A 25,271-nucleotide genomic window follows, 5' to 3' on the forward strand; every position below is an offset into this window, starting at 1 on the left:
CAATCCATGAAATGAAGAATTATTAGCTCTTTGGTCTAAAATTTTAGTAACTTTTAGTTTTTGAGAGATTTGCCTGTATTCTTTCTCACAATTTACAAAGATAAACTATGTCTTCCGTAGAACTTAGGGATTCTGTTTTGACATTATTGAAACCAGTGACCTTGCTTTTGATCAATTTCCCACCCAGGGAAGGAGAGATCATCTTTTATCCACTGTCTAGCAGACCCATAACCAGGGTAACTCTCCTTTAGGGGAATCTAGCAGCTGGCGGGGGTGAAGGGGCGGGGTGGACCAGGTGATCTTGGCCAACGCTGGTGGACATCAGTCAACTGAGGAATGAAGTACCCACTCACCCACCCAAAAGGAGATGTTGAAGCCCTTTGTGGAAATAGCAGTCCTCACTACCAGGCTCTGTCCTCTCAGAATTTTGAGGCAGAGGTGAGAAGAGAACGACGTGTTATAGATGGGTTCTTTCTCCTCATGAGACTAACTTGCCAGCCCAAAACTCAGTAATATTAATACATGTGCTAAGTTGCGACAAAATTTATAAAATCCTCTTGTATACATTAAAGCATGAGCAAGGAACATTTTCTTTTTTACTATTAACCCACAAAACGGAGGATTCATAAACCATGTAAACGTAAAGGCATGCCTGAGGCCAGAGAGATCAGTCACTGGCTGCTGTCTGTACAGACTCCAAACGTTAGTCTATTCAGACGCTGGTTAGTAAATGTTGAGTCAGGAACAGGAGGAATGGAGGGAATGGAGACTGCCAGCTCAGTGAGGATTCTTTCAGTGAGGCCCTGAGGTTATCAAGATGACTAAGGAACAAGCCTTTTCCTAAAGAAGCTTGTAGTCTACTAAAAAGCTTGGTGTGCCATACTTCTAGGAATCTTAACAATGACAAATAATTGTCATGAGCCCCAGGACACTAACAGCTGACTCCACTGAACCTTTTAAGATGATGGATGGAGAATGGATGCCTCTTCTGATTGTTTCACTATGAACCTATTTCAACAGAAACTAATTAACTTTCTTCTACACAAAGGAGTTGTGAATTGTTCTCCTTTCAGATACACTGGGACAAAGTTGGGGAAAAATGGATCATTCCTGTATCACCCCAACCTATAAGTGGTCAGTAATACATAAGAGATTTAAAAATACTGGTTTAAAAAAGGGGGGCGGGGGCAAGGAAAAGGAACACACAGAAGCTTACCGCGTCCTTAACCACAGTGCTACGGGTGTCTCACTGGGAAATGCAGCATCACGAGGTACCCATTCACCCTCACCAGACAGTGCTGTTCCCATCTGCCCACAAGGCAGTAGGAAAAGGGAGCTAAAAGGCACATGGCCGCCTAGAAAGGGGAACACAGAGTGAGGCCAAGAGGGAAGTGATTCTGGAAAGAACCTGCTTCCTAAGTAGATCAGCTGTTTCTGTCCTGTGGCTTATCGGCAAAAGTTAGTACAAAAAAGCGTTGTCGTTTTAAAAGAAAATATCAGGTTTAGTCTCCACTACAGATTATATCAGCAAAAAAGGGGTTCTTGGCCAGAAATGTGTCAAATATTTATGGGGCTCAAAGTGATTTAGGGTAAAACAAGTTCCAAAATAACAGAAGACTGTGCAGTATCTTCATTTAATGAAAATGCATTGTTTTTGTGGTCTGCAAAGGATTCTTTCATACGTTACCTCTAATCTCACAACTCCTCTTTGTGGTAGGTATTATGCCCATTCTACAAATAAGAAAGTGATGTGCAAACTTGGCCAAAATTAAACATCTGGTAAATGGCACAGCAGACAATTAGACGCCAACTCCTCTCAGACCAGTGTTCCTATCACTACCCAATGTATTACCAGTGCCAGTGCTGACGCTGATGCAAGCTGGCGCCTGCGGAGCTTGTCCGATCCCCAGTGGGGCTTCCCGCAGAGCAGGTAACTGGCATTCTCTGCACTGGCGATGCTCAACGAAGAGCTTCTGTGTCGGCTTCCATGATTTGTCGTTAACCTAACCCATTCAGTGGACTCGTTGTGAGATGTTTGTAATCTTTTCCACAGGTAGGGGAATTTTGTTTGCCAATTAATTAGCCCTTGCATTTTCCCATTTGCGAACACTGAGTCTCCACCAAGACAAACAAGCTCGGGAAGCCATTTTTCCTTTTTAACTTCACACAGCGGGTTGTCTTGTAATTGGAATTTGTTGGACCCAGCAACTTAGTAGAAACTCCCTCTCTCTGGAATTCACTATTTTTGACATCTCCTGAAGGTTTCTTGATAACCTTGGTACAGGGGATTTAAGGAAAGTTTCGGCATTTCTCAGAGGTCCCCATGATGACAGTGTCCTTCCATGTATACCTGTATACGTATTTTCTGTAAGAACAAAAACATCATGTTGAATCTTTAAAAAGTATAGAAGTTGGATTTTGAGATCTTCAGAAACAAAATGGAAGTGGTTTTTGGTGGTTTGTGTGTGTGTGTGTGAGAGAGAGAGAGATTACATTAGTTCTCAAATAAAGCTCTTTTCCTTTCTTCTGTTTCCCTTATTTGATAAGTCACCAGACCTAAATGTCAGCCTGTAGCTGTACTTCCAACTGCCGTCACCATCCCCAGCCCCTGCACCAGCTGCACAGGCTTCTGTTGGTGTTGTGACTAGCTGGTCCCTTAAGAGTTAGACAGGTTTCGTCTGAGCAAGCTCACTACATTTATCGATCACCTTCGTAGTTTGGTTTATGGACATATTTCACGGAATACGAGTTGTCATACTCTTAAAAGGTTTTCCCCGTAAAACAGCCTGGACAAACAAAAATTTTCTTATTGCTCACTAAATCTGCAAGCAGGCAACTGTGGTTCCTGTTAGGTTTCTCATTTCTCCACCTACACAGTAAGGGAACAGGGCAGTGCCTAGGGAAGAGTTTGGTATTTGCATATTAAAATTGTACACACTACTTGTTTAAAGGATGTAGTCACACTCCATGCAAATATTTTCTTCAAACTTTGCTTTCTCGATGTTTTTTATAGTAAAAGGAATCAGAGAAGCCACCCAAGCAGCACATTTTACCATATTTGTTGGTGTTGCAGGAAAAGCTCATATACCATAAACAAGGTAATTTACCAGATGCCCAGGACAATATCATTATCAGCTTTGGGGGCATAGCCTTCCAGAAATCAGTTTTAGAGTGTGGTATTAAGACAAATGCCTATTTAATTTAGCTTTTTACCACTAAAATTGACTGATTTGAGCTTTCCTGATTTTGTTTCGTGTAAAATTTATTCTTTTAAAAGGTCACTAACTAAAACAAATTACTGGTTTTCATTTAAGTGCTAACTAGTTGCTGGCCTTTACATTTTCTAAGCATGTGAGCAACCTCTACGTGTTTAGAACTTTGTTCTGACACATACTTGACTCTGAAAGGAACATTCTTAATTCTTCCTCTGTCATCATCCGGTTGAGGTTTTTCTATGTGTGCCCTATTTTTTCTTCTAGGATTACTAATACCGTGGTGGTGGTTACAGGACAACAACTTCAGGCTCACTGCCAGGGAAAAACTGGCAACTGCTGTAAGCACTGATGTGTCCAAAACTAAATATATCTTCCCTCTTATTTCATGGAACCAGAAGCTGTTAGAGCTAATGGATTTTAGCTCCCATAGTTGAACTCCCTCGGGACACTGAGGAGGAGGCCAGGACACACAGGTTGAAGCCCACTCAGCTATGTCGGCACCAGAACTAGAGCTTCCCATCTAGAAAATGCAGTGACTCAGAGCCCTAACTTCCTGGTTTTGTTAATGGTGGTAATTCTCCTGAATTATTGCTAAGTAACACAGAATATAGATTTTTATCTTCAAGGTATGCATTTTCTTTTTTTCTCTTAGTGCCACAGTTTAACTTTGGTCTTCTTTATAATCAACTACAGCAACCTGTCTCTACCTGTCTCCTGTAACTCAGTGGTTCTCAAACTTGGCTGCACATTAAAAACACCTGGTGAACTTTTCAAATCCTGATGCCCAGGACAGACCCCCACCCAATACAGTCAGTCTTTGGGAGCAGATCCAAGCAGCCACAAACTTCCCACGTGACTCCAGGGCGCAGTCAACATCGAGCATCCGTTGCTCTGTTCCACCCGAGCTGCTAAGGCAGGGCTCTGCTCAGATCCTGCAGTAGCTTTCAGTGTCACTCAGTTTAGCACTAAAAGTAGAATGCCTAATTCCCAGCCTCATCCTAAGCGAGTGTTTTTCAAAATGTTAGCAGAGACCAGCAAAACCCACATCATCTGGAACCTGTTAGAAATGCGTGCCTGGGTCCCAACCCTATTGAGTGGCAAACTTTGAGGGAGTGGTCCAACAGGCCTCTGATGATTATGGTTCAATCTAAAGTTTGAGGACCAGAAGAGCAGCCAATAAGGAGATTTTAGGGATGTACTTTGTTCCCTCACTCTCTTTTACTCCGTGTTGGACCCAAGGATAGAATAGAAAGAACCCCAGAATGAACAAACATCAACAGCTGCCTCTCCTCTGAGCATCAGCCAGTCCCTGGGCTTGGAAATGGGTGTCTCTCTCTTAGCTCTGCTGCTTTAATTGCTACAATTTACTGGCCCCCCCATCCAACATCATCTAAACATGTAACCACCTTTTTGTTTTTTCCTATTGTTACAAACTTAAGTGGTAGAACATTTGATTCTCACAAGAGCAGTAAATAGATTTTCTTTCTTTATGATTAGTTCCCAGAAATGAATGCTATGATAATGAGACGGTTCAGTTTACCAGGAGATGTGGACAGAGCTCAACAATATGTATTACAGGTAAGATTATTTTACAAAGATTATTTTACAACATGGCAAAGTTCTTTAGCCAAATAATGTAACAAATTTTAGATGCAAAACCAAGTGTGTTCAGTTGTTGATTTGGCAAAAACAGAGGGAGAAACTTGTGTAATTCTTTTTCCTTCTAGAAGTCTTTCTGAAGACTAATTGGCCTTGGGTAAGGCTTGGATATTAGGATTTCACTAGTTTGAAACCAGCCTTCCCCAAATCCACTGGTAGCACTGCTGTTTTCCCTGTTGCCCAGCTGTGCCTCCTGGTGTAAGCTCTTGTCTCGGCCACAGCCAGGTTGTCAGGCTCTTGCAGTTGCCTACCCAGCATGGTCTCTCCTCCTCCCTCTTACAACTGTGATCAATGGTAACTTAAAAAAAAAAAAAAAACAACCTACATAGGCAGACTGTTTAACCTTCAGGGTCTGAGCTTATTTCACATCTAGTGCCGCATATCCTCAACTTTTCTGTAGAAGCCAGATCTTTTTACATAGTTTCGATAACTGTCTTTTGAGAATGACCTGTTTCCAAATTCCAAATCCAGAGTCATTTGGGGCCAACAGATCAATGAATGAGACGGAGCAAGCAATTTTTAGTGAGCCAGTGTGTGGTCTGAGATCTGTGATTAGTGCAGTACTTGAAAGACTTCCAAATAATAACTTTTAAGATTTCCAAAAAGCAACGCCCCTCTTAAGGATAGATTTCTCTTAACTCTCTAAACTGTTAAGCATCATAATTTGCTACCACCTTTGTGGAGGGTAGTTTGGCAGTACTGCTAAAAAACTGAGTGTGAGAAGGGGTTTTAGCTAATAAAGAAGTCGATGTGCCTGGGAGAGGTTCTGGTGTCAGAATAGTACCACCAACCACTGAAGTGAAAAGTGGGACTGAAGAGGGAAAATGAATTGTTGCTCTTAGCAAAACCATGAAGTTCCAACGAGCCCAGGCAGAAATGCATTTAGAAAAGTACAAGAATGTGGGGCGCCTGGGTGGCGCAGTCGGTTAAGCGTCCGACTTCAGCCAGGTCACGATCTCGCGGTCCGTGAGTTCGAGCCCCGCGTCAGGCTCTGGGCCGATGGCTCGGAGCCTGGAGCCTGTTTCCGATTCTGTGTCTCCCTCTCTCTCTGCCCCTCCCCCGTTCATGCTCTGTCTCTCTCTGTCCCAAAAAAAAATAAAAAATGTTAAAAAAAAAAAAAAAAAAAAAAGAAAAGTACAAGAATGTTCACTTAACAAATTCTCCAAAGACCTCTGAATTCTAACTCCTTTCACCCCGAGCTCCTAGTCCCTATTTCTTCATGAAAGATGGACAAGTAGGACTTACTTGGTAGGATTACTAAATAGTTGAGTAATGCTTGCTGAGACCAAGATGGACAGAAACAGAGAAAAATATCAGGGGGGGGGGGGGGGTTTAAAAAAACTGTTACCATAAAAAAAAAAAAGGAAATTAAAAAAAAAAAAAAAAAGAACAAGCTCTAAGAAAGTTTGATTGTGAAAAACTCCAAAGAAGGGTTAGAACGTGAAATTGAGCAGATCTTCAAAAACGTAAACAGCAAGGGAAGAAAATGAGAGCTTTTAGAGGATCAATGAGGTAACATATATTCAGGAAGAGAAAAAAAACAAAATCAAAGAAAAGAGTGGCCCCTACAAAAGGAGAAGAGACCAAAACTGGCTCAGTGTATTGCAAAACCACTAGATGATAGAAGGCAGAAAGCAAAGCCTTCAAAATGACAAACTTTTTTTTTTTAAGGTTATTTTTATTTTTGAGCGAGAGCAAGCATGAGCAGGAGAGGGAGAGAGGGAATCCCAAACAGGCTCTGCACTGGCAGCACAAAGCCCAATGCGGGGCTCAAACTCACAAACCACAGATCATGACCTGAACCTAGACTAAGTCAGACACTTGACCAACTGAGCCACTCAGGCACCCTGATGAGGAAACATTTCAAAACAAGAGTTTTATATCCAAACCATCCATTAAATGTGAAGGCGGAAGTCATCACTCAAAAACTATGAAGTTGAGGCGCCTGGGTAGCTCATTCGGGTAAGCGTCCGACTTTGGCTCAGGTCATGATCTCACAGTTCATGGGTTTGAGCCCTGCATCCAGCTCCATGATGTCCACGCAGAACCTGCTTGGGATTCTCTCTCTCTCTCTCTCTCTCTCTCTCTCTCTCTTACCCTCCCTCACTCGTGTATTTCCTTTCTTTTTCAAAATAAACTTAAAAAAACTATAAGGTTGACTTTCAGTACCCATTCTCTGAGTTATCTCTGGATGTATTTCAGGAACAACATGGAAACATCAGGAAAGAGAAAGATGCAGGCACTCAAACCAGTGGAATGAACTACAGTTTGATGAAGACAACTGTCTGTTAGAGCTAAGGCAGTCCGTCTAAACAATGAACAGAATGATGAAGGCAGTGGAAAGATTGGGGATCAGGAGTTTTTTCCCAAAGAGGAAGAAAAGGAAGCATTTACATTCATAAGTGGGCTCCTGTACACTAAGGCAGGGCAAACTGAAACGTGTCCTGTTTTGTGTCAGTTGGTAAAGTACAGAAAACCAGAACCTTTCAGACCAATGTTACTAATATTCTATTCTGAATAGGGGCCTTGTGAGCTTGGAACCACGGAGAGGGAGATGAAATTATAGTACATGACTTGATTCTGCAGTAAATGTATTTTTACATTACGGAAATAGTTTTTTATTAGTGTTCAGCTTTTAGAACCAACATAAAAACATGGTTAGAGAGGAGAATGCAAATCTCTATAGTGTAAAAGTATAAAGAATAGGAGCACTTGGTAGGATAGGATATCCTGGAGATAAAGTGAAAAGTTGATGCTACATGATGAGAAAAGTAATTAAGAAAAGATGGCAATAGAATTATCAAAATAAGAGGCCTAGGGTGAGTGGGCTAAATCCTCCTCCTCAGCAGGAAGGCAATAGCTAGTAACTAAAGTTGCTAATTAAGACCTCAAAACCAACAGATGACTGTGCCTTTGGAGGGAGGAAAGTATTGATTTTCATCATAAGGGCTCTGTACTTTTGTTATATATTGTGTTTTAACTTTAGATTCTTTTCACTTAAAAACTGATACTGTATACATGTAGAACTTTTTAAAAACTAATACTTAAAAACCAGGGAAAGGCGATGGCTATTTGATACGAGTTCGCTGCTTTGTTAGCCTCATTCTGAGAAAAATGCCTAAAGCAGCTGAACCGAGGAGTTGGAGGACACTTGAAACATAGTTTAGTGTTGATCAACCTGATCTCAAAAGTACATCTTAATTCTCTACTATAGCAGGGAATTCGGAGCTGATCCAGTGAGTGATGCATCTGTTCTCTTGTTCTGTACCCGCCCCCGCAGAGTGACGGTGTGCAACAGACAACCTACCTCGCCCAGCAGTACTGCCACGAAGCAGTGAGAGAGATCAGTAAACTTCGACCGTCCCCTGAGAGAGACGCCCTCATACAGCTTTCAGAAATTGTACTCACGAGGGATAAATGACAACTCTTTCTGTTATTTCTGGCAGCTATTTTACCAGACTGTGCCTAAGGAGTTTTGTGAAATATACTTTGCTTCACGTGCAGATAACCAAAAATCATTTAAAGAAAATCATTTCAACCTTATTGATGGGCAATTTTTTTATTGGCAAAGTTTTTCAGAAAACTTTTTAAATGTAATTAAGCCACCTGAATCTGTCACTCTAGTCCTGTAAATCCTAATAGAGGTATCTTGATGGTTATATGTGGTATTGTTTACACTGTTAAGATCCACATGTAAAGCCATTACACAAATAAATAATGTTAAAATTCAAATGGTTTTATCTTGTTTCACCATAGGAGTCAAGGTCACAAAGTTGTGAAGTCTACATCTCAATCCACATTAAGATTTTAACAGTATCCAAAATTCATATAGGAGAATGGTTTATTATAAAAGACTGTACATAAAATTTAGACAACAGGTTATATACAAAATTAAGAGAACATTCCGCTTGAAAAAATGAAAAAGGTAGCTAGCTGATCACTAGTGATACTGAAATCATGTTTAAAATTAACAAAGGCAAATGCATATACAACAGTCACATTGATTTGGTAGCAATAATGGCCTTTAATTTTCAGAAATAAATGTTTTGCACTAGTCTTACCATTTACTATGCTGTTACAAGTCTGTAACGCCCAGTACATAACTGCAATTTGAAATCCAAACAAAGCCTCAATACACAGAAACCCACACTTGAGTGCTCTACTTTAATATCCTAGGCAATACAGAATTACACACAAGATAAGAAAAAACATCCCGCCAACCTTCCCTTAAATTAAGAGGAGACACACAAAGTGCATGTGTTGCATTTCAGTTACTTCAAAAGACAATATAAGTCTGTTGGTCAGGTATATATCCCTGTTCACTGATTAATACATGATCCACCATTTTTTGAATTATTTTCCTTTTAAAACCGTTTTATGTTGCTAGTGCCAGGTAATGGATTAATAGTGCCTATTGAAAAGTCCATTGCACCCACTTCTACAAAAACAATACGTAAAAGAGACTTTTAGTTTCCTTTTATTGAACCACTATACAACAGCCCACTGGAAAACTGAAGGACGTAACAGCAGTCCCTAAGAATTTGACTTAACAGAATGTGCACACTTAGACACATTTTCTTAGCTTTGAAAAAATTACGTTAGAAAAGGAACTCAGCAGACTGACTTGTAAATACCCATCTCAGATTTTAAATCTGCAAAAATCCATCACTGCCGTTGGGACAGGTTGAGATAAGGCTAGTATTTTTTTTTTTTTCAGTTACTATATTGAGAAAATAGAACCATAATTCTGCAATAAATCAGTATACTTTATTTATTTATTTATTCATTTTAAAAGCAAACCAGTGAAGGAAAGGACAAAAACCTTTGGTTCACTTATTTATGAATGGAAAAAATTTATAATGCAAATTCACTCATTAAAAAACTTAGGTACAAATTACAACATTACAGATAACCCTTTGTTTTGTTTCACATGGAGACCTTAGAGACTCAATTCATTTCAAGAGACCTAAGTACGAGTACTCCAAGTAAATATTACACAAATTGGAAGCATCTTGGATTTTTTAAGTATATTTCAATACATAAATTTGTATGCATGCTTTAAACAAATATTATATTTCAAGAATGAGAAAGTCTAAACAAAAAGTATGACCAGCACCAGGATTGAAGTTTTCTGATTTTAATATTAGTCTGACATAGCGTTAGTAACCATGCTGCACGGAAACATGTAATGGTACAGTCTGAATCATGATTTGTTAAATATTCTACCCCACACCCCCAGAATACTTAGGCTGGTCATAAAGTTAACTGTGTAAGTAAGTACATAAGCATAATCAGGTATGGACAGCCTCCTGTATTAATTGCTGTTTAGCAATACACAAACTGCCTCAAAGATTTATGCTTACACGTAGACATTCAATTATACCAATAAAACAGCATGTCCTGAAAATATGGGCACGTTTGAAAACATTTTAAGACAATTCTGTTAACCATAATAGTCCCACAGTATGACTGAATAATAAGAACCTACTTTAAAAGCAAAAAATTTAATCAGCATAGTGCATGATTGATTCAACATAGTTCCCAGGGAACAGACCAGTCACTCGATTGCAGACTCCTTCATACCAGCCATCGTCATTCTTCTTTATTACATAAATGATTGCACCCTCCATAAATGATAGCTCATCATCCTTGTCTTTCGTATAATCATATATTGCCACAACTATGGAAAAAAGAGTTGAAATACCATGTAAGTATAAGCGCACCATTTCCAGCATTAACTGAATTTTAAAATGTAATGCCAATTAAATCTATAGTATAGCAAAAACCATTTGTATGAAAATTGTGAATTCTTACATTAATAAATACAGGTAAGTCAGTGGCCAAACAATGTGCCTAAATCACTGGCTTGGTCTTAGGATAAAACTGACAATTTGACTAGCTAGAAATCAACAGTTTCAACCAATCCATCCAGGAAAGATCTTCCTATTTTAGTATTGGATGTTTCATTTGTACAAATATCTACTAAGTGCAGCCACCGCAAAGCAACATTTCCCCAAAGTACTGGGCAAAGCTACAGAGTCAATCAGTAAATCAGGTAACAACCCAAGCTATCTAATTTGAAAATACACATCTCCTGGGAGGTAAATCTCATCCTACTCATCCACAGAAAATATACATGTAATTTACGGGACTAGCCCTAGATTTAAAAAAAAAACAAAAACAAAAAAACTTACACATTTTAAAGGTCAACAGGATTTTTAACTTTTTTTTTTTAAGGTTCATTTATTTTTCAGAGACTGAGTATGAGCGGGGGTAGAGTGAGAGGGAGACAGAACCTGAAGCTGGCTCCAGGCTCTGAGCTGTCACCAGAGCCCAACGTGGGGTTCAAACCCACAAACCACGAGATCATGACTTGGGCCGAAGTCAGATGCTTAATCAACTGAGCCACCCAGGTGCCCCAACAGGATGAGTTTTTTGTTGTTGTTGTTGTTGTTGAAGTGGTAAATAGGTGAGAAAAGACCCATTAATTAAGACTTAGAGAACGGTAGGGGCGCGTGGGTGGCTCACTCAGTTAAGCGGCCGACTTCAGCTCAGGTCACAATCTCGCGGTCTATGGGTTCAAGTCCCACATGGGGCTCTGTGCTGACGCCCAGAGCCTGGAGCCTGCTTCAGATTCTGTGTCTCCCTCTCTCTCTGCCCTTCCCCCACTTGCACTCTCTCAAAAATGAATAAACGTTAAAAAATAAAAAAAAAAGACTTTGAGAACTGTTTGCAATTCTGTGGTATTTGATTATTTTGAGTTCAAATATTCATTTCCTTTTTAACAGTACTATGGAAAGGACAGTCACCAAAAAAATCACAAGTTTTCCAAACAACTGGTTTATGAATTTTATTGTTCCTTCATTCTGCCTTTATAGCCTGATAGTTCTGAAGTTACATGCAATTTTCTAGTGTATGTGAAATGGTATGTCATATTTTCATTGATTACCTCATGTTATCTTTTTCTTAAAACAGTTCTTAAGATACTTAAGATATTCTGGAACTCACTTTTCCCCTAAGAAAGATAGCTTCTCCTCATAATTATTCTGAATTAGTGAATTATAATAAAGAACAGACCTGAAGCACTGATCCATAGCACCATTTACTAAATTAAAACAGGCAACCTTTTTTTTCCCTTTACAAAACTGTATTAAGTAAACTCAACAAGTCCATTTGTCTCTATTTTAATCCTGCATCAGATCAGTACTGTGATTACAAGCTCACCAACCTATCCAACATACAGAATAAATTATTATCCTGGTATTGTTTTTGGCTAAATAACCACTCAAGAAAATGAGTGATTACTAGAAAACCATTAGTAAGGAAAACACTGTAATATTTTAAATAGCCAACGTAATACTTACTAATGTGTCAATTATTTATTATTTATTAGCGTTGGTAACACTAATTTCTCTGTACTGAGAGTAAAAATGGGTTAGTTTGTGTAGTGTAGATGACTTTTGAACTGATCGTGACAAAAGCCTCATATCCTCAAAGTTATTCAGAATTTTTAGTTCCACTTAGACAAACAGCTGATAAGAGTACTGAATCAAATTAATGGTTTCTATTTTCCAAGTCCTTTTGTAAATCAATCCTGATCACAGCCAACCTCCCCTCCTTCCAATGCATATACTCTCATATAATAAGGCTTACTACTAAGAATTTAATCATGAAAATTCAATGTCCATTCCACTCTCCAGAATCTGATTCATATAAATAGCTAAACTCCCCCTTCTTCTGTATGTACTGTCAGATTTTTTTAAAACTCAGTCTAATACTGTAATCCTACATGACAAAAATTTGAAGACAGCTATCTAGTTCCTCTGCCACCCTTTCCTCAACTTAGAAATACTGCTTTCAACTGTTTCACATTATAGGTACACTTCCCAGATATTTTGCCTCCTGAATATTCTCCTCTTGAAGGCATTCCTGTCTGCAGGATCTTAAAGTGTGATACTCAAAACTGAACATAATGCTAGTATAATATAAATGGATATGATAAGAACGGCACACAGTAGGTTAAAGTTCAGCTAATGTACCCTAAGAATTTGGCTTTTAGATTCTAAACAGTCATAACATACTATCAATACATTCAACTAAAATCCTATTAAACCAGGCCTTATTCATCTTGTGATTATAAAAGTATTTAAAAAGACTTTATTTTATTTTTTTTTTAGTTTTTTTTAATGTTTATTTATTTTTGAGACAGAGAGAGACAGAGCATGAATGGGGGAGGGTCAGAGAGAGGGAGACACAGAATCTGAAACAGGCTCCAGGCTCTGAGCTAGCAGCACAGAGCCCGACACGGGGCTCGAACTCACGGACCGCGAGATCATGACCTGAGCCGAAGTCAGCCGCTTAACCGACTGAGCCACCCAGGCGCCCCTAAAAAGACTTTAAATAGAGGGGTGCCTGGGTGGCTCTGTCGGTTAAGCACCCAACTCTTGATTTTGGCTCAGGTCATGACCTCGTGGTTCATGGGACTGAGCCCCACATCGGGGTCCATGCTGACAGCATGAAGCCTGCTTAGGATTCTCTCTCCCTCTCTCTCTGTCCCTTCTCTGCTCATGTGTGTGCTCTCTCTCTCAAAATTATAAAGTTAAAAAAAAAAAAAAAGACTTTAAATACAATCCTACTAAATCTCAACTCTCTGATTTAGACTATGGGTCAGCAAACAATGGCCCATGGCCAAATCCAAGCCACTACCTTTTCTGTAAATAAAGTTTTATTGGGGGCACCTGAGTGGCTCAGTCAGTTAAGCATCTGACTTTGGCTCAGGCCATGATCTCACAGTTCGAGAGTTTGAGCCCCACACTGGGCTCACTGCTGTCAGCACAGAGCCCACCTCGGATCCTCTGCCCCCCCCCCCTCCCCCCACCCCCCCCCCCCCACCCCGCAACTCCTCCTCTCCCCAACCACCCTCTCTCAAAAATAAATAAAACATAAAAAATAAATAAAGTTTTATTGGAACATGGACAGACATATCCACTCACTATGTAGCATCTATGGCTGCTTTTGTGCTACAACAGTGGGGCTTACTAGTTGTAACAAAACAGACTGTAGAGCTGGCAAACTTAAAAATATTTCATTTGCAAGACAAATATCAAATCATTACATTGTATACCTGAAACTAACAGAATGCTGTTGCGTAATTATACCTCCAGTTTTTGTTTTTTTTTTTTTAAGTTAAAAATGTTTTCGAGGCACCTGGGTGGTTCAGTTAAGCAGCATCCAACTCTTGATTTTGGCTCAGGTCAGGTCACGACCTCATAGCTTTTGAGTTCAAGCCCTGCATCAGGCTCTGCACTGGCAGTGTGGAGCCTGCTTAGGATTCTCCCTCTCCCTTTCAAAATATATACATAAACTTTAAAAATATGTATTTATTATCTGGTGTTTTATAGAACATGTGTGATGACCACTAATATAAGACCATTATTTTAATTTGCAAAGACATTTTTTAAATTCTGCTCTATTGCCAAATATATTATTAATATTAATATTAACCATAATATTTCAAATTTGTCAACTTTTTATTAGTTCCATAGTAGTCCCAATTTAAAGTTAAATTTGCTTTTCCAAGCCAGGAACTACCGGTACACAATTCAAGACTATTTAAGTTTATCACCTTCATAATAACCATAACATATCTCTATTTGAAGGTACAAGAGAATCTAAACATAAAGTAGAATATTTGAGATTTCCTGAACAGTGTGTAGAGTACCTGTTTAAAAATATTTAGAAAGGTACATACAGCACAGAGACAGATGGAAGCTACACTTGTAGTGAGCATAGTATAACCTACAGAGATGCTGAATCACTGTGCTGTAAACCTGAAACTAATGTAACTTTGTATCAACTAAAAAAATTTAAATACACACACGTACATATAAAAGGAATACAGCAAATTCCCTTTTAGCCTAGTATTCAAAACTTGGGCACAAGAGAATGCTGCAGGTCTCCAGAGCTATAGAGCTACTTGCTTAAAGGCATTTAATCGAGGAAAGCCAATGGAAGGGAATATATTTCAAAGGCAATCAAACTGATTAACCACATTGTAAACATTTTTCAGAACTCTAAAGGTTTCCCTTTTAATTGTAAGAGTAGAAATCTTGCTTTAAATCTTTACTAATTCTGTATCTTTAGCAAGTCAGTTAACTGCTATTTTGTGCCTTACTGGTTTCATCTGTAAAATGCAAACGGGCAAGTTCATCTCCAGCCTACGTCATTTGAAAAAGCACATCTAACATAATACACTTTTAATTTGAAAAATAAAGACCATCCCTTTATAATGGAAATGTATAGAAAATAAGGTTTGACTAAATTATCTTAGCTGGATAAGGCTATTCAAAGGGTTGGGGTGCCCGGGTGGCTCAGCTGGTTAAGTGCCTGACTTCTGGCTCAGGTCATGATCTGCAGGTTCGTGGGTTTGAGCCCCATGTCAGGCTCTCTGCTGTCAGCATGGAGCCAATTTTAGATCTGCTGTCTCCTCCTCTCTCTCCCCTCCCCCGGGTTCGTTCTCTCTCTCTCTCTCTCTCTCTCTCTCTCTCTCACTCTCTCTCTCTCTCTCTCAAAAATGCTTATTCAAAGGGCTGCAAACACCAGACTATCAGATGTTCTTTATAGCTCTAAAAATTCTATAATTAGGTTATTTTCCTTCACCTCAATTCAGTGATGACTGTACCTTACCTTTCTCAATATAATTCTTGGGGGCCCAAGCAGGATCCCCATCTGCATATGGATCATTATACTGAACTACTGCAGCCTCTTCATCCTCATAATCCACTGGGGGTGGTGGTGGCGGAGGTGGAGAGTCATCAAACATAGGAATGTCATCTGGGGGAGGTGGCGGTGGTGGGGTTGGACTATCAGCAACTGAAAGAATTCAGATAATTAATTTGAATCAGAAATTAGAGTAAATGAAAACTCTGAAGTTAAAAGAAGAATTTAAGAAAGCTCTAATTTGTATACAGCATGCACTATAGTAAGACATGCAGTGATTAGAAATAAAAGCTTGGTGTGTTAGAGCTTCTACTACTCTTAATAATAATATGAACAATAATAAAATGAGTTAAAAATAAAGGTATTAGGAAGTGCTACAAATCAATGAATGCAGGAGGTTAGGAAACAATGTCTCTTTTTATAAAAATTATAGGAGTAAAAAAGTTTCCTTACTCCAACACTGAGATCGGAACAAACATTACCCTTTAGTCAGCCTACCTCCTTGTAAATAAGCCATATGTCACATTTCCCATTCGGGCTACTGTAAATGTTAGGAATACCATTTCATATATGGTTTGATAACCATTCACTGTGCACATTCAGGTCCCTGATTTGGCTTTCAGTTATCTTTTAGTTCCCCAGAAATAAGCCTCCAGTGGGTGGGATATTTATTTTTGTCTGTTTTAATCGAGAAAAAGGTTTGTGGTACCAGGTCTGCTTCTATGTGTAGGTTTTCTATTATTTACAAGAGAAAATTAAATTAGAAATTAAATAATTCCAAACTAATACAAAATTGTGTTGAGTATTTTCAAAAATGTTTGTATTCAGAATCAACTTTTTAAATGCAGAAAGGAGCTAAGATTCTTGCATTATTGCTGGTAAAACTTAAGCATGGGATGAGGGAAAGACTAGATCCTAATGTTCCAATTGTCTCAGAATACATCCACAATATTTTTTTAATAAAGTATTACGGGAAGATATAATTAAAAACAAACAAACAAACAAAAATGAACTTATATCGTGCAAAACAATAAAAACGACTCATACCTCAAGCTGTAGATGGGTGTGGTACATGTGTGTGTTACTTAAATAATCAAGGGTGTCAACAGTGAGATGAGGAAGTATCAGGCTAGAACTAGGCTCTCTGAACTATGATGATTCCAGGTAACAATGCTTCCAAGAGTTCAAAGCCAAAACACACAACTAATTCTTAATTCAAATTTCTGATCCATACATTTCTTTGAAAGCTAAAGACAAAAATTCTTTGACACAAATTGACATAAGAATTATATAATATCTGCAGAGGAGAAATACAGAATACTAAAATACTAACTCGAATGCCAATATCTGGGGCCATTTATGTGATCAAAGAAAGCAGTCATAATCTACTTGTTAATACAGATTTTAAAGTTTATTCTACCCTATTTGGAATAACGTGCTGAGAATGCAACAAAGGAATCCAAATTTAAAACATCTGTGGATAAAAGCCCTACTTCCATAACCACTTCAATTCTGTGATTTTTATTTTATCCTGATGGTACAAGAAAGACTTACTAGAAAACACATCCTGTGCAATGATGCTCATTCTGATAGCTATCTAACAGGTCTATAATTTATTTTTCCACCAAATGCTTGATTCCGTTTTATTTTTGCCCTTACTTTCTACACAAAGCTTTCTAATATTATTGAGAGGAGAAGAAAATGGGTATGAATCCATTTTCTAACATCAGAGCCATAGCTCATATCCTTAATTTGGCTTACTGCATAAATTACACATTTGCTGTCCCTAAATTGCATTTACTCTTGACTTATATATAACTTACTAGTTTAATGTTTTCACTCCATTGTCTTCATATCCAAACTCTGTGAATCTACACTGGCTTATCTCCAAATTATATATACACAGGGGCAGAAGTCTGGTCAATCTAATTCTCTATGCATAATACTTTGTCTAGCACCATGCATAATTAGTTCAAAAATGCTTCCTGATGTTAATCATATACAGATGTAAAGACACTGCTGACTTTTTTAGGGGCTTATGTCTTAAACCGAAACACATTTAACAGGTTAACTACCACATGCATTATCATCATCAATTTTTAGTGTCACAGGAAACTTCATATTTAAAAGAACACAGAAAATATGTACTCCATAAAACATGTAAGATATTGACACAAAGTTCATAATTCTCCTTACATGCTTTCAAAGAAAACAGATGCCAAACAAAGTTGGGCATTCTGCAGCCCAAGGAAAATACTGACTCCAGTTCATAAGTTTGGGAAAAGGAACTAAAATAAAATAGTAGTTAAGTACCATGGTCCTCCTTAGGAAAAAAAATGCATACCTAGAATTATGTACATTAATACTGAACTTCTATAAAAAAGAATTACCAAAAATGCTAGTCAATATGCTTTGGCTCCATTAAATGGATGTTTATTATGGCTATTTTAAAATATTTCCTCCTAATTTTGGCTGTAAGGCAGCTCAAGTTTTTAAACTCTTATAGCATTAAGGACCAGCAATTTATCCTCATTCCCTTCTTTTTAAAAATAAGATTCACTTAAGTTTAAACATATGGAAGTTTTCGAACAACTGCTAAGAATAAGGGTGGTTTACACTCAGAAATTTCAACATTTTGGAACCACAATGTTTTATGAAGAGCCCATTCAATCCTATATGTTTCTTAAAGGTCGAAATTTGAACTCTTCCCAGAGTCTAGCACATAACACTGCGTAAACAATTATTTGACTAGAGGAAGGGAGGAAGTATGGAGATTACACAACAGGGTCAGCAAAGGCTGAGCAATGGCATTTGCCACAATGTATTTTCCTGGAAGATGAGGCGATCGGTCATGTGGGCTACATATTTGTTCAAATCATTCTAAAATTTATTTGCATGGTGATGGCTCCCAAATGAAGTAAATCACTACTAGACCAGTTTACCATCTTAATCTCAACAGCTATTTCGGCATAGTATAATTCAGTAATAGTGGTTTTTTTCATTTTGTCAACATGCACTCTGATCGTGTAGTTAGGATTATATATCTTCTGGAACCTCAAAGTAATCAGGCAGCAATATAAACTACTCTATCCTAATTAAATTCATGTATCCTAAAGAATTTCCAAAAATTGTAAATCTGACCTTCCTGAGAAAAGACCTAAAAATTGACATGGGCCTGCATATGGCCAGATCATGAAGAGGGCTCAACACTGATTATCACTCCTAGATGGATAACTTGGATGTAAATTAGTTATTCTTGCAGATTCATTCTCAAGCTAACAACAAATTGCTATATAGATTCAAAATTATTTATGTATAAAAATCTGATAATACAAAGCTTTCTCTAAAATTTTTATGTAACTAAAGGGGGGGGGGAACTGCCCCAAATGCGTAATAAATTTAATCTCATACTATAATTATCTATATATGAATTTGTTGGCAACAGAATAAAAAAATGTTTTCTAATTCCCCTAATAGCTCTTGGAAGCTGGCAGTTTCCACACAATTTGAATTTTTGTTTGATTACACTTTCCTTAAGAATCTGCAAAGATCAGATTTCAAGTTTTAGATCATGTAAATACATAAGAAAGTTGAAGTTTTGAAATTTATATGGGTCAGTAATCATGCATACAAGAGAAAAAACTGAAGACCGTGCTCTTCAGTTTTAAAAACGTATCTGCACCTATTTTCAAGGTAAGATTAGCGTCTCAATAAAAGGAAATGATGACTCATCAGCCATGCATGCTATAAGGAGACAGCCTCTACTCTTTGACAGCTCAGTTTTTCCAAACTTACTGTTTTCCTGCACCCTGGCCACGAAGCCTGTGAGAGGTATCTGTGGAGTCAACTGAGGCATAGGGGGAGGGGGTGGAGCAACAGAAACTGGTAGCAACAATACAGTATGGGGGAGTAAAACAGATAAAGGAAAGAAAAGGAAACAAACAAAAAGCAGAAGTCAGTTACAAGGACCACAAACATAAGTATGCAAAGAACAGTTTGCAAATGAAACAAAACAAACAAAAAACAAAACAAAAACCTGCAGAACCTTCACGTTCACTTCCCACCAGCAAACCTGAACTGTGTTTATAGCCCACTGGTTAATTTTATGTTTAAAAAAAAAAAAACACATTTGATTTAATCCTAATATTAAACTGTTTGGGGAAGGACTTAAATTTACCATCACATTCATTTTCATGCAACGAATTTTCAAATTCTAAGGAAAGACTTTAAAAAAATGAGTAACAGCAAAATACAGATGGAGGTTTCCAGGATACTGTCTGGAATAATTCCAGGATACTGTCTTTGCCTATCTCTATAACCTAACAGGTATATATGTCTAGCTTTAAGGTAATGCTGTAAATTAGAACCCAAATAAGTACGTTATGGAATAGCGGTTTCTTCCATATGTAAATAAATACATTAATCACAGGTTTCCTTTAAAAACCAGTTCTTATTATGTATCTAAATTTGTACATAGCTCTCCAGGAAAAACCCTTATTTGTAAAACAAGGTCATTATTATTTTCTAAGTTGACAATTTTATTTTCAAAGATATCACTCCTAAATTTACCAGGGAATAACACTGCTCTACATACCATGTTAACTGTTCATTGAGTTTCATAGGATAAGTATTTCAAAGTGGCCTTCTTCATTTTATCACTGTTCTGAGCCTATATAGGGAACCTGATCTCACAACAGGTTAAAATATACAATTATTTGCATTAAAGTACTTTCTAACAAATCACTGAGTAGTTGTAATCATTCCAACTGTTTTCTGGAGAGGACATAATTTGTAGGAAATTGATATCAAATGTTCACGTGGGCAGCAAATATATTAAAAACTGTAACAAACTAGAAGTAAACATTCAGAAGTTTACCACTTTGTCTCATTTTAACTAGGCAGTAAATGCCAAAGATTGCTCAGAAAAGTCAACAGGACTGAACTGCAAAATTCAATTTACTGGCAGTCACCAAAATGTGACACTAAATTGACAGAGAAAAACAATTTATTCATTCCCAAGGATCATGTAACCAAAGGGTTGTTTCAGTTAACACAACGTAGAATTTTGTTGGTAAGCATAAAAATTTGAAAGAGGTTAGGTATTCAAAGCAACAATAACAAAGCAATGTAAGTTCATTAATATTCATTGTATGGCTAAAATTGACATCAATTCACTAGGATATTGGTCCTCATTGATTTTGATACTTTGTATACAGAAGGCTTGTTAAGAAGTAAAATATTACAGTTCTGATTTAAAAAACAAAAACCCTCCCACAAACCTAAAAAAAATTGTTTAGAAACAACCCTTAGTAGCTAGACATGCTGGTTAGTATGTAGAGAAAAAGAAAAGCTATGTTAGGAAGATACTAGTCGTTATCGCCACACTTGGGACAGAAGGGGAAATATGCACATCAAAACACTAAAAACATTTACGTACTAAAAATACTATAACAACCGCTACTACTACTGCAATTATTACAACACCAACAGTAACTAGACTGAAGGAAAATTATTTTGACACATAATTTATTTTTTAAATTCGAGTCCAAATTTCCTTTATAGTTTCAAAAAGATATAGTCATTCAGTAACGAAAATGTCTTATTTAAGAATAACCCACCAAGCACTGTTAAAATAAAACTGCACAAACATATATTAGGTGAAGTGTCACCAAAAATTCTATTTGCAGAATGAACTAAATGTCTAAGTGAGGAAAAGAAAAAAAAGAACATAAAGATGGGATCTAAAAACACAACATATTATAAAAAAAAATTAAAAGATCATGAAACCACTGAGGCTAATAATAATCCAATAATCCAGGGAATATTAAGACTCTAACTACCTTTCATTACCAAACGGAAATCAAGGAAAATGTGAGGTAAAATTCTAGCTGGCAAAATTTCTTGGTAGCCTGGAAGAAAATTTTAGTCTGGAAAAGGACTGTATAAACTTGAGGATTATCTGTGAATTTTGACATTTCTGCTAAAGTGTTTTTCAATTCTTAGAAGTTTCTTGCTATAACACAATCTTTAACTCTAAAATTTACACTGGGAACAAATAAGAGAACTTTCCTCTAGCTCTGCTTTAAAATACATGTTCAGAATATGCATTATAAATAAACTTAAAACCACCTTCCTAGGTAAACAAGGAGTATTCAGTGTTTTTTACTAATACAACATGCAGCTCTAGAAAGCAGTTACAAAAGCCACATGGGAAAGTGTGTTCCAGTCTATGCCCAGTATTCACCTCTTCAAGCCAATAATAAATACTGGACAACAGGCTCATTTCAGATTTTTTTTTCTTTTTGAATTAAGCATTTTAATATGAAACGAAATTAATGATTTTCAATATGAGTTTAATATGAAACTGAAATTAATGATTATCCTAAGCAATTCATACTTCCTGTCTTTAGATGCCAAAACTATTTTCTAATCTTTAAATATCTTTAAGCCTTTAAATTGCAGTTAGTGTTGAGATGTGCAATTTGATGTGAAGAGAAAGAAATCAGAAGAAAGTCCCCACCCCAACTGTTACAGTGATTAGAAACAGAATAAGCAGGCATCACAAATGTTTTCAATGGTTCAGAACTCATTTCAGTACAGGTTAACAAGCTTAAAAGTGATAGCCAGCAATTTCATTATATTAAAGAACAATTTTTCAATGTTCTTACTTTCAGTGTTATTGAATGGTCTCAAACATGCCAATAAAAATAAATTCAGCTTAACTAATTTCAGTATTTTTTCTTCTAGTTCTATTTATAGTAATAAAAATCATTAAATTTTAGTACATAAATATACTAAGTCTGAATTTTTTGAGAGAAAATGATAAGCAATTATTCTTAAAATAGCACAATTCAAGGACCAACTTCCTAAAGCAAAAATAAACATGAAATAGCCTGGTTTCAATTGTTGTCTATCACTGGCAAGAAAATCAGCTTCAAATACTTTTGTTCAAAAGGAACTCCACTGTTGTATGCCTGCAAAGCACAAGCTTACTTGAATTCTGAGAATAAAGTGGACCTCCATTAACATGAGGCTGAGCAGAAAATTGAGCAGTCACAGAGGGAGCTCGTCTGTATCCACCAGAAGATGTCGAGGAGGTGGTCGAGTTGTGTCGGGAAATCTGCCTGGTCATTGTGCCATACTGGGAACCAGGAGCTGAGCCCGGCGCTGCTGCAAAGCATTAGTCAAAGGCAACCAACAAAGAACTTGAGCACGTATGTCACCTCCAGTGGCAGAACAAAGGGAAGGGGACTCACAGTAAGAAATATTTACTTTTTAAAGCCCACAGCACAAAATTAAGAGAAAAGTAAAGATAAAACACAAATAGCTCCTCTGAAGTTAAAAACAGAAGGAAAAACAGATACTGTATGGAAAGCTGAAAAAGTAAGTAACATTCTTAAACTTTTTAATTTGGCAGAATCCCAAATGGTAGTTTGCTAATATTATATATAAATTTTTCTGTATCAGTTTAGAATATATAGCTTTTATATGTAAACTATGTCTCTCCAACAAAATAAGTACCAGAAAATAATCTGAGATGAAAAGCATCGGTTTTTAGATGTGAATGTATTAATAGTTGGTAAACTTCTTCCTTTCCATTGCCAAATCTTCAGAAGCACAGGTTAAATTATAAAATTTAAACAAGTAAGCATACTTTCTACCTATGCTACTATATTTTAGTACTATATTTAGTGAATGTTTATTGTGTTAGCAATTATTATCAAATACAACATATGACAGAATTTTTATGGGAAGCAAAATTTCTAGTTTCAAAGTACTCATATCTAGAATCAGATTTCTTATGTATCTCCAAAGTTTTAAGAATAACATACTTCGCCTTTCACTGAGAAACTGGAAATAATTTTAGACTTTGTAAAATCATTTTACAATTTCAAAATTTCAAAAGCAGTTTTATGTAGAATATCCATTACCTTTCTCCATACTTGGAGGGCTTTTTCCATTCTTTACCCAAAACAAATCTTCTTTATTATCATACATATCTAAAATGACTAAAAACTATCAATACTTAATTTTATTCAAAGTCATCTTTACCAACATTTCAAAAGTTTAATATTTAAAAGGTTAATAAAGTTCAAAGCCTCTAAAGTTAACCACACTTTTCAAAGGTAACTTCAGGATTAATGTCAGCCTTCTTTGCCCCACCCAAACATCTAACCATGACTAAGTAAGTAAAACTAGTTTATTTTCATTCAGTTGTGTAATTAACCTCTCCTAGAGTCATACAAGTTATTACCATAAAACCATACAGCAGAGGTTGTTCATTTTAAAAAGTGGTAATATTTAACATTTTGGAGCTCCCAAGCCATAGGCAGTAACTAAATATTCGAATCACCTACATGGTCCTCTTCTGAATAGAAACACATTTTAAAAATAATACCCTAATCAAAAGATCTCATGAATAACTAATTTTGGGTAGCCAGGGTTTCCAGAGAGCTCTAAGAAGTAAACCTTTAACTTTTTAACAGAGACCTCTGTAAAATGATTTTTATATTTCTCTTATACATAATTATATATACTAATATATAATATATATTAAAATATAATACATTAAATATATATAATACATAATAAAATATATATTAAAATATAACATGTATACTAATATATATAATTATATGTAATGGTTGTAATTTACATAAATATATTTTTATATGTAAATTAAAGAAAAATAAGATACTCAGCTCCAAGAAACAGAATATTACCAGTATCACCAAAGCTTCCTGTTTGAGCCTTCTAGATCCCAAAACCGAAAGGTATTAAACATTCTTTCTTTACAGTTTCTTTTTTTAAAGCACAGATATATACAGAGAAGTCATAATTTATAAGCTTTCATAATGCAATAATTATGCATGCTGCTGGCTTTCTCTTTTCCTTTGATATTCTTTTTTTAAGATTCGTCCATGTTGGTAAGTATATCAATATTGTATCATCCATTTTTGTTGCTTTATTTGCATGTGAACATTGCACAATATATTTATCCATTCTATTGTTATTAAACATTTGGGTTGCATCCAGATTTTTGCTGATATTAATGCTACTACTATGAACATGCCTAAATATTTTTCCTGAGTTTCTCTACAACACTGATTCTCAAACTTAGCACTGATGAGAATTTCACCTTGAGGGCTTCTTATAATACAGATTGCTGGGCCCAGTCCTCAAAGTTCCTGAGTAAGTAGGTGTACAGTGGGATCTGAGAATTTACATTTCTAACTAGTTTCCCTGTGGTGATGATGCAGCTGGTCTGGGGATCACACTCTGAAAGCCACTGTTCTAGGCCAGTGGTAAATTGTATCATCTTAGTGTCCACTCTTTAAAATTAGAGAACCTCAAAAAGCTTTTGCAGAGGTGGATGACAGCACTAGAGTAATTACAGTAATTACTATAATAGAAATTAAAACTGAATTAAAACACATGAATATTACTGGGGCACCTGGGTGGTTCAGTCAGTTGGGGGGGTCTGACTTGGGCTCAGGACATGATCTCACAGTTCGGGAGTTCGAGCCCCGCATCAGGCTCTGCGCTGGCAGCTAAGAGCCTGGAGCCGGCTTTGGATTCTGTGTCTCCCTCTCTCTCTGGCCCACCCCTGCTTGTGCTCTCTCTCTGCCTCTCAAAAAATGAATAAACGTTAAAAAAAATTAAAAAAACAACAACACA

At 36.9% G+C, this 25,271-nt stretch overlaps 2 protein-coding genes across 18 annotated transcripts in view; one reads left to right on the top strand and one right to left on the bottom strand.

Annotated features, from left to right (window-relative positions):
• PDSS1 (decaprenyl diphosphate synthase subunit 1) overlaps window positions 1-9,590 on the top strand; it is a 44,464-nt gene extending 34,874 nt beyond the window's left edge. For 3 of the 10 annotated variants that reach the window (XM_049624741.1, XM_049624744.1, XM_049624745.1), the window contains 2 exons: window positions 4,713-4,793; window positions 8,155-9,590. In XM_049624741.1, the coding sequence (XP_049480698.1) occupies window positions 4,713-4,793; window positions 8,155-8,295 (222 nt within the window). In that variant the 3' untranslated portion in view covers window positions 8,296-9,590. Of the gene's footprint in view, window positions 1-1,717; window positions 3,554-4,712; window positions 4,795-7,076 lie in introns of those variants that run through there. The other 7 variants (XR_007456532.1, XR_007456534.1, XM_049624743.1 and 4 more) reach the window with 7 other exon arrangements.
• Window positions 9,591-9,746: 156 nt separating this feature from the next.
• ABI1 (abl interactor 1) overlaps window positions 9,747-25,271 on the bottom strand; it is a 127,370-nt gene continuing 111,845 nt past the window's right edge. For 3 of the 8 annotated variants that reach the window (XM_049624739.1, XM_049624733.1, XM_049624734.1), the window contains 4 exons: window positions 22,587-22,763; window positions 19,389-19,475; window positions 15,561-15,746; window positions 9,747-10,554 (listed from right to left, as the gene is read on the bottom strand). In XM_049624739.1, coding sequence (XP_049480696.1) covers window positions 10,379-10,554; window positions 15,561-15,746; window positions 19,389-19,475; window positions 22,587-22,763 — 626 coding nt within the window. In that variant the 3' untranslated portion in view covers window positions 9,747-10,378. The remainder of the gene's footprint in view (window positions 10,555-15,560; window positions 15,747-19,388; window positions 19,476-22,586; window positions 22,764-25,271) is intronic. The other 5 variants (XM_049624740.1, XM_049624735.1, XM_049624736.1 and 2 more) reach the window with 2 other exon arrangements.

The sequence above is a fragment of the Panthera uncia genome, chromosome B4 (genome assembly GCF_023721935.1).
Source record: "Panthera uncia isolate 11264 chromosome B4, Puncia_PCG_1.0, whole genome shotgun sequence".
Taxonomy (NCBI): domain Eukaryota; kingdom Metazoa; phylum Chordata; class Mammalia; order Carnivora; family Felidae; genus Panthera; species Panthera uncia.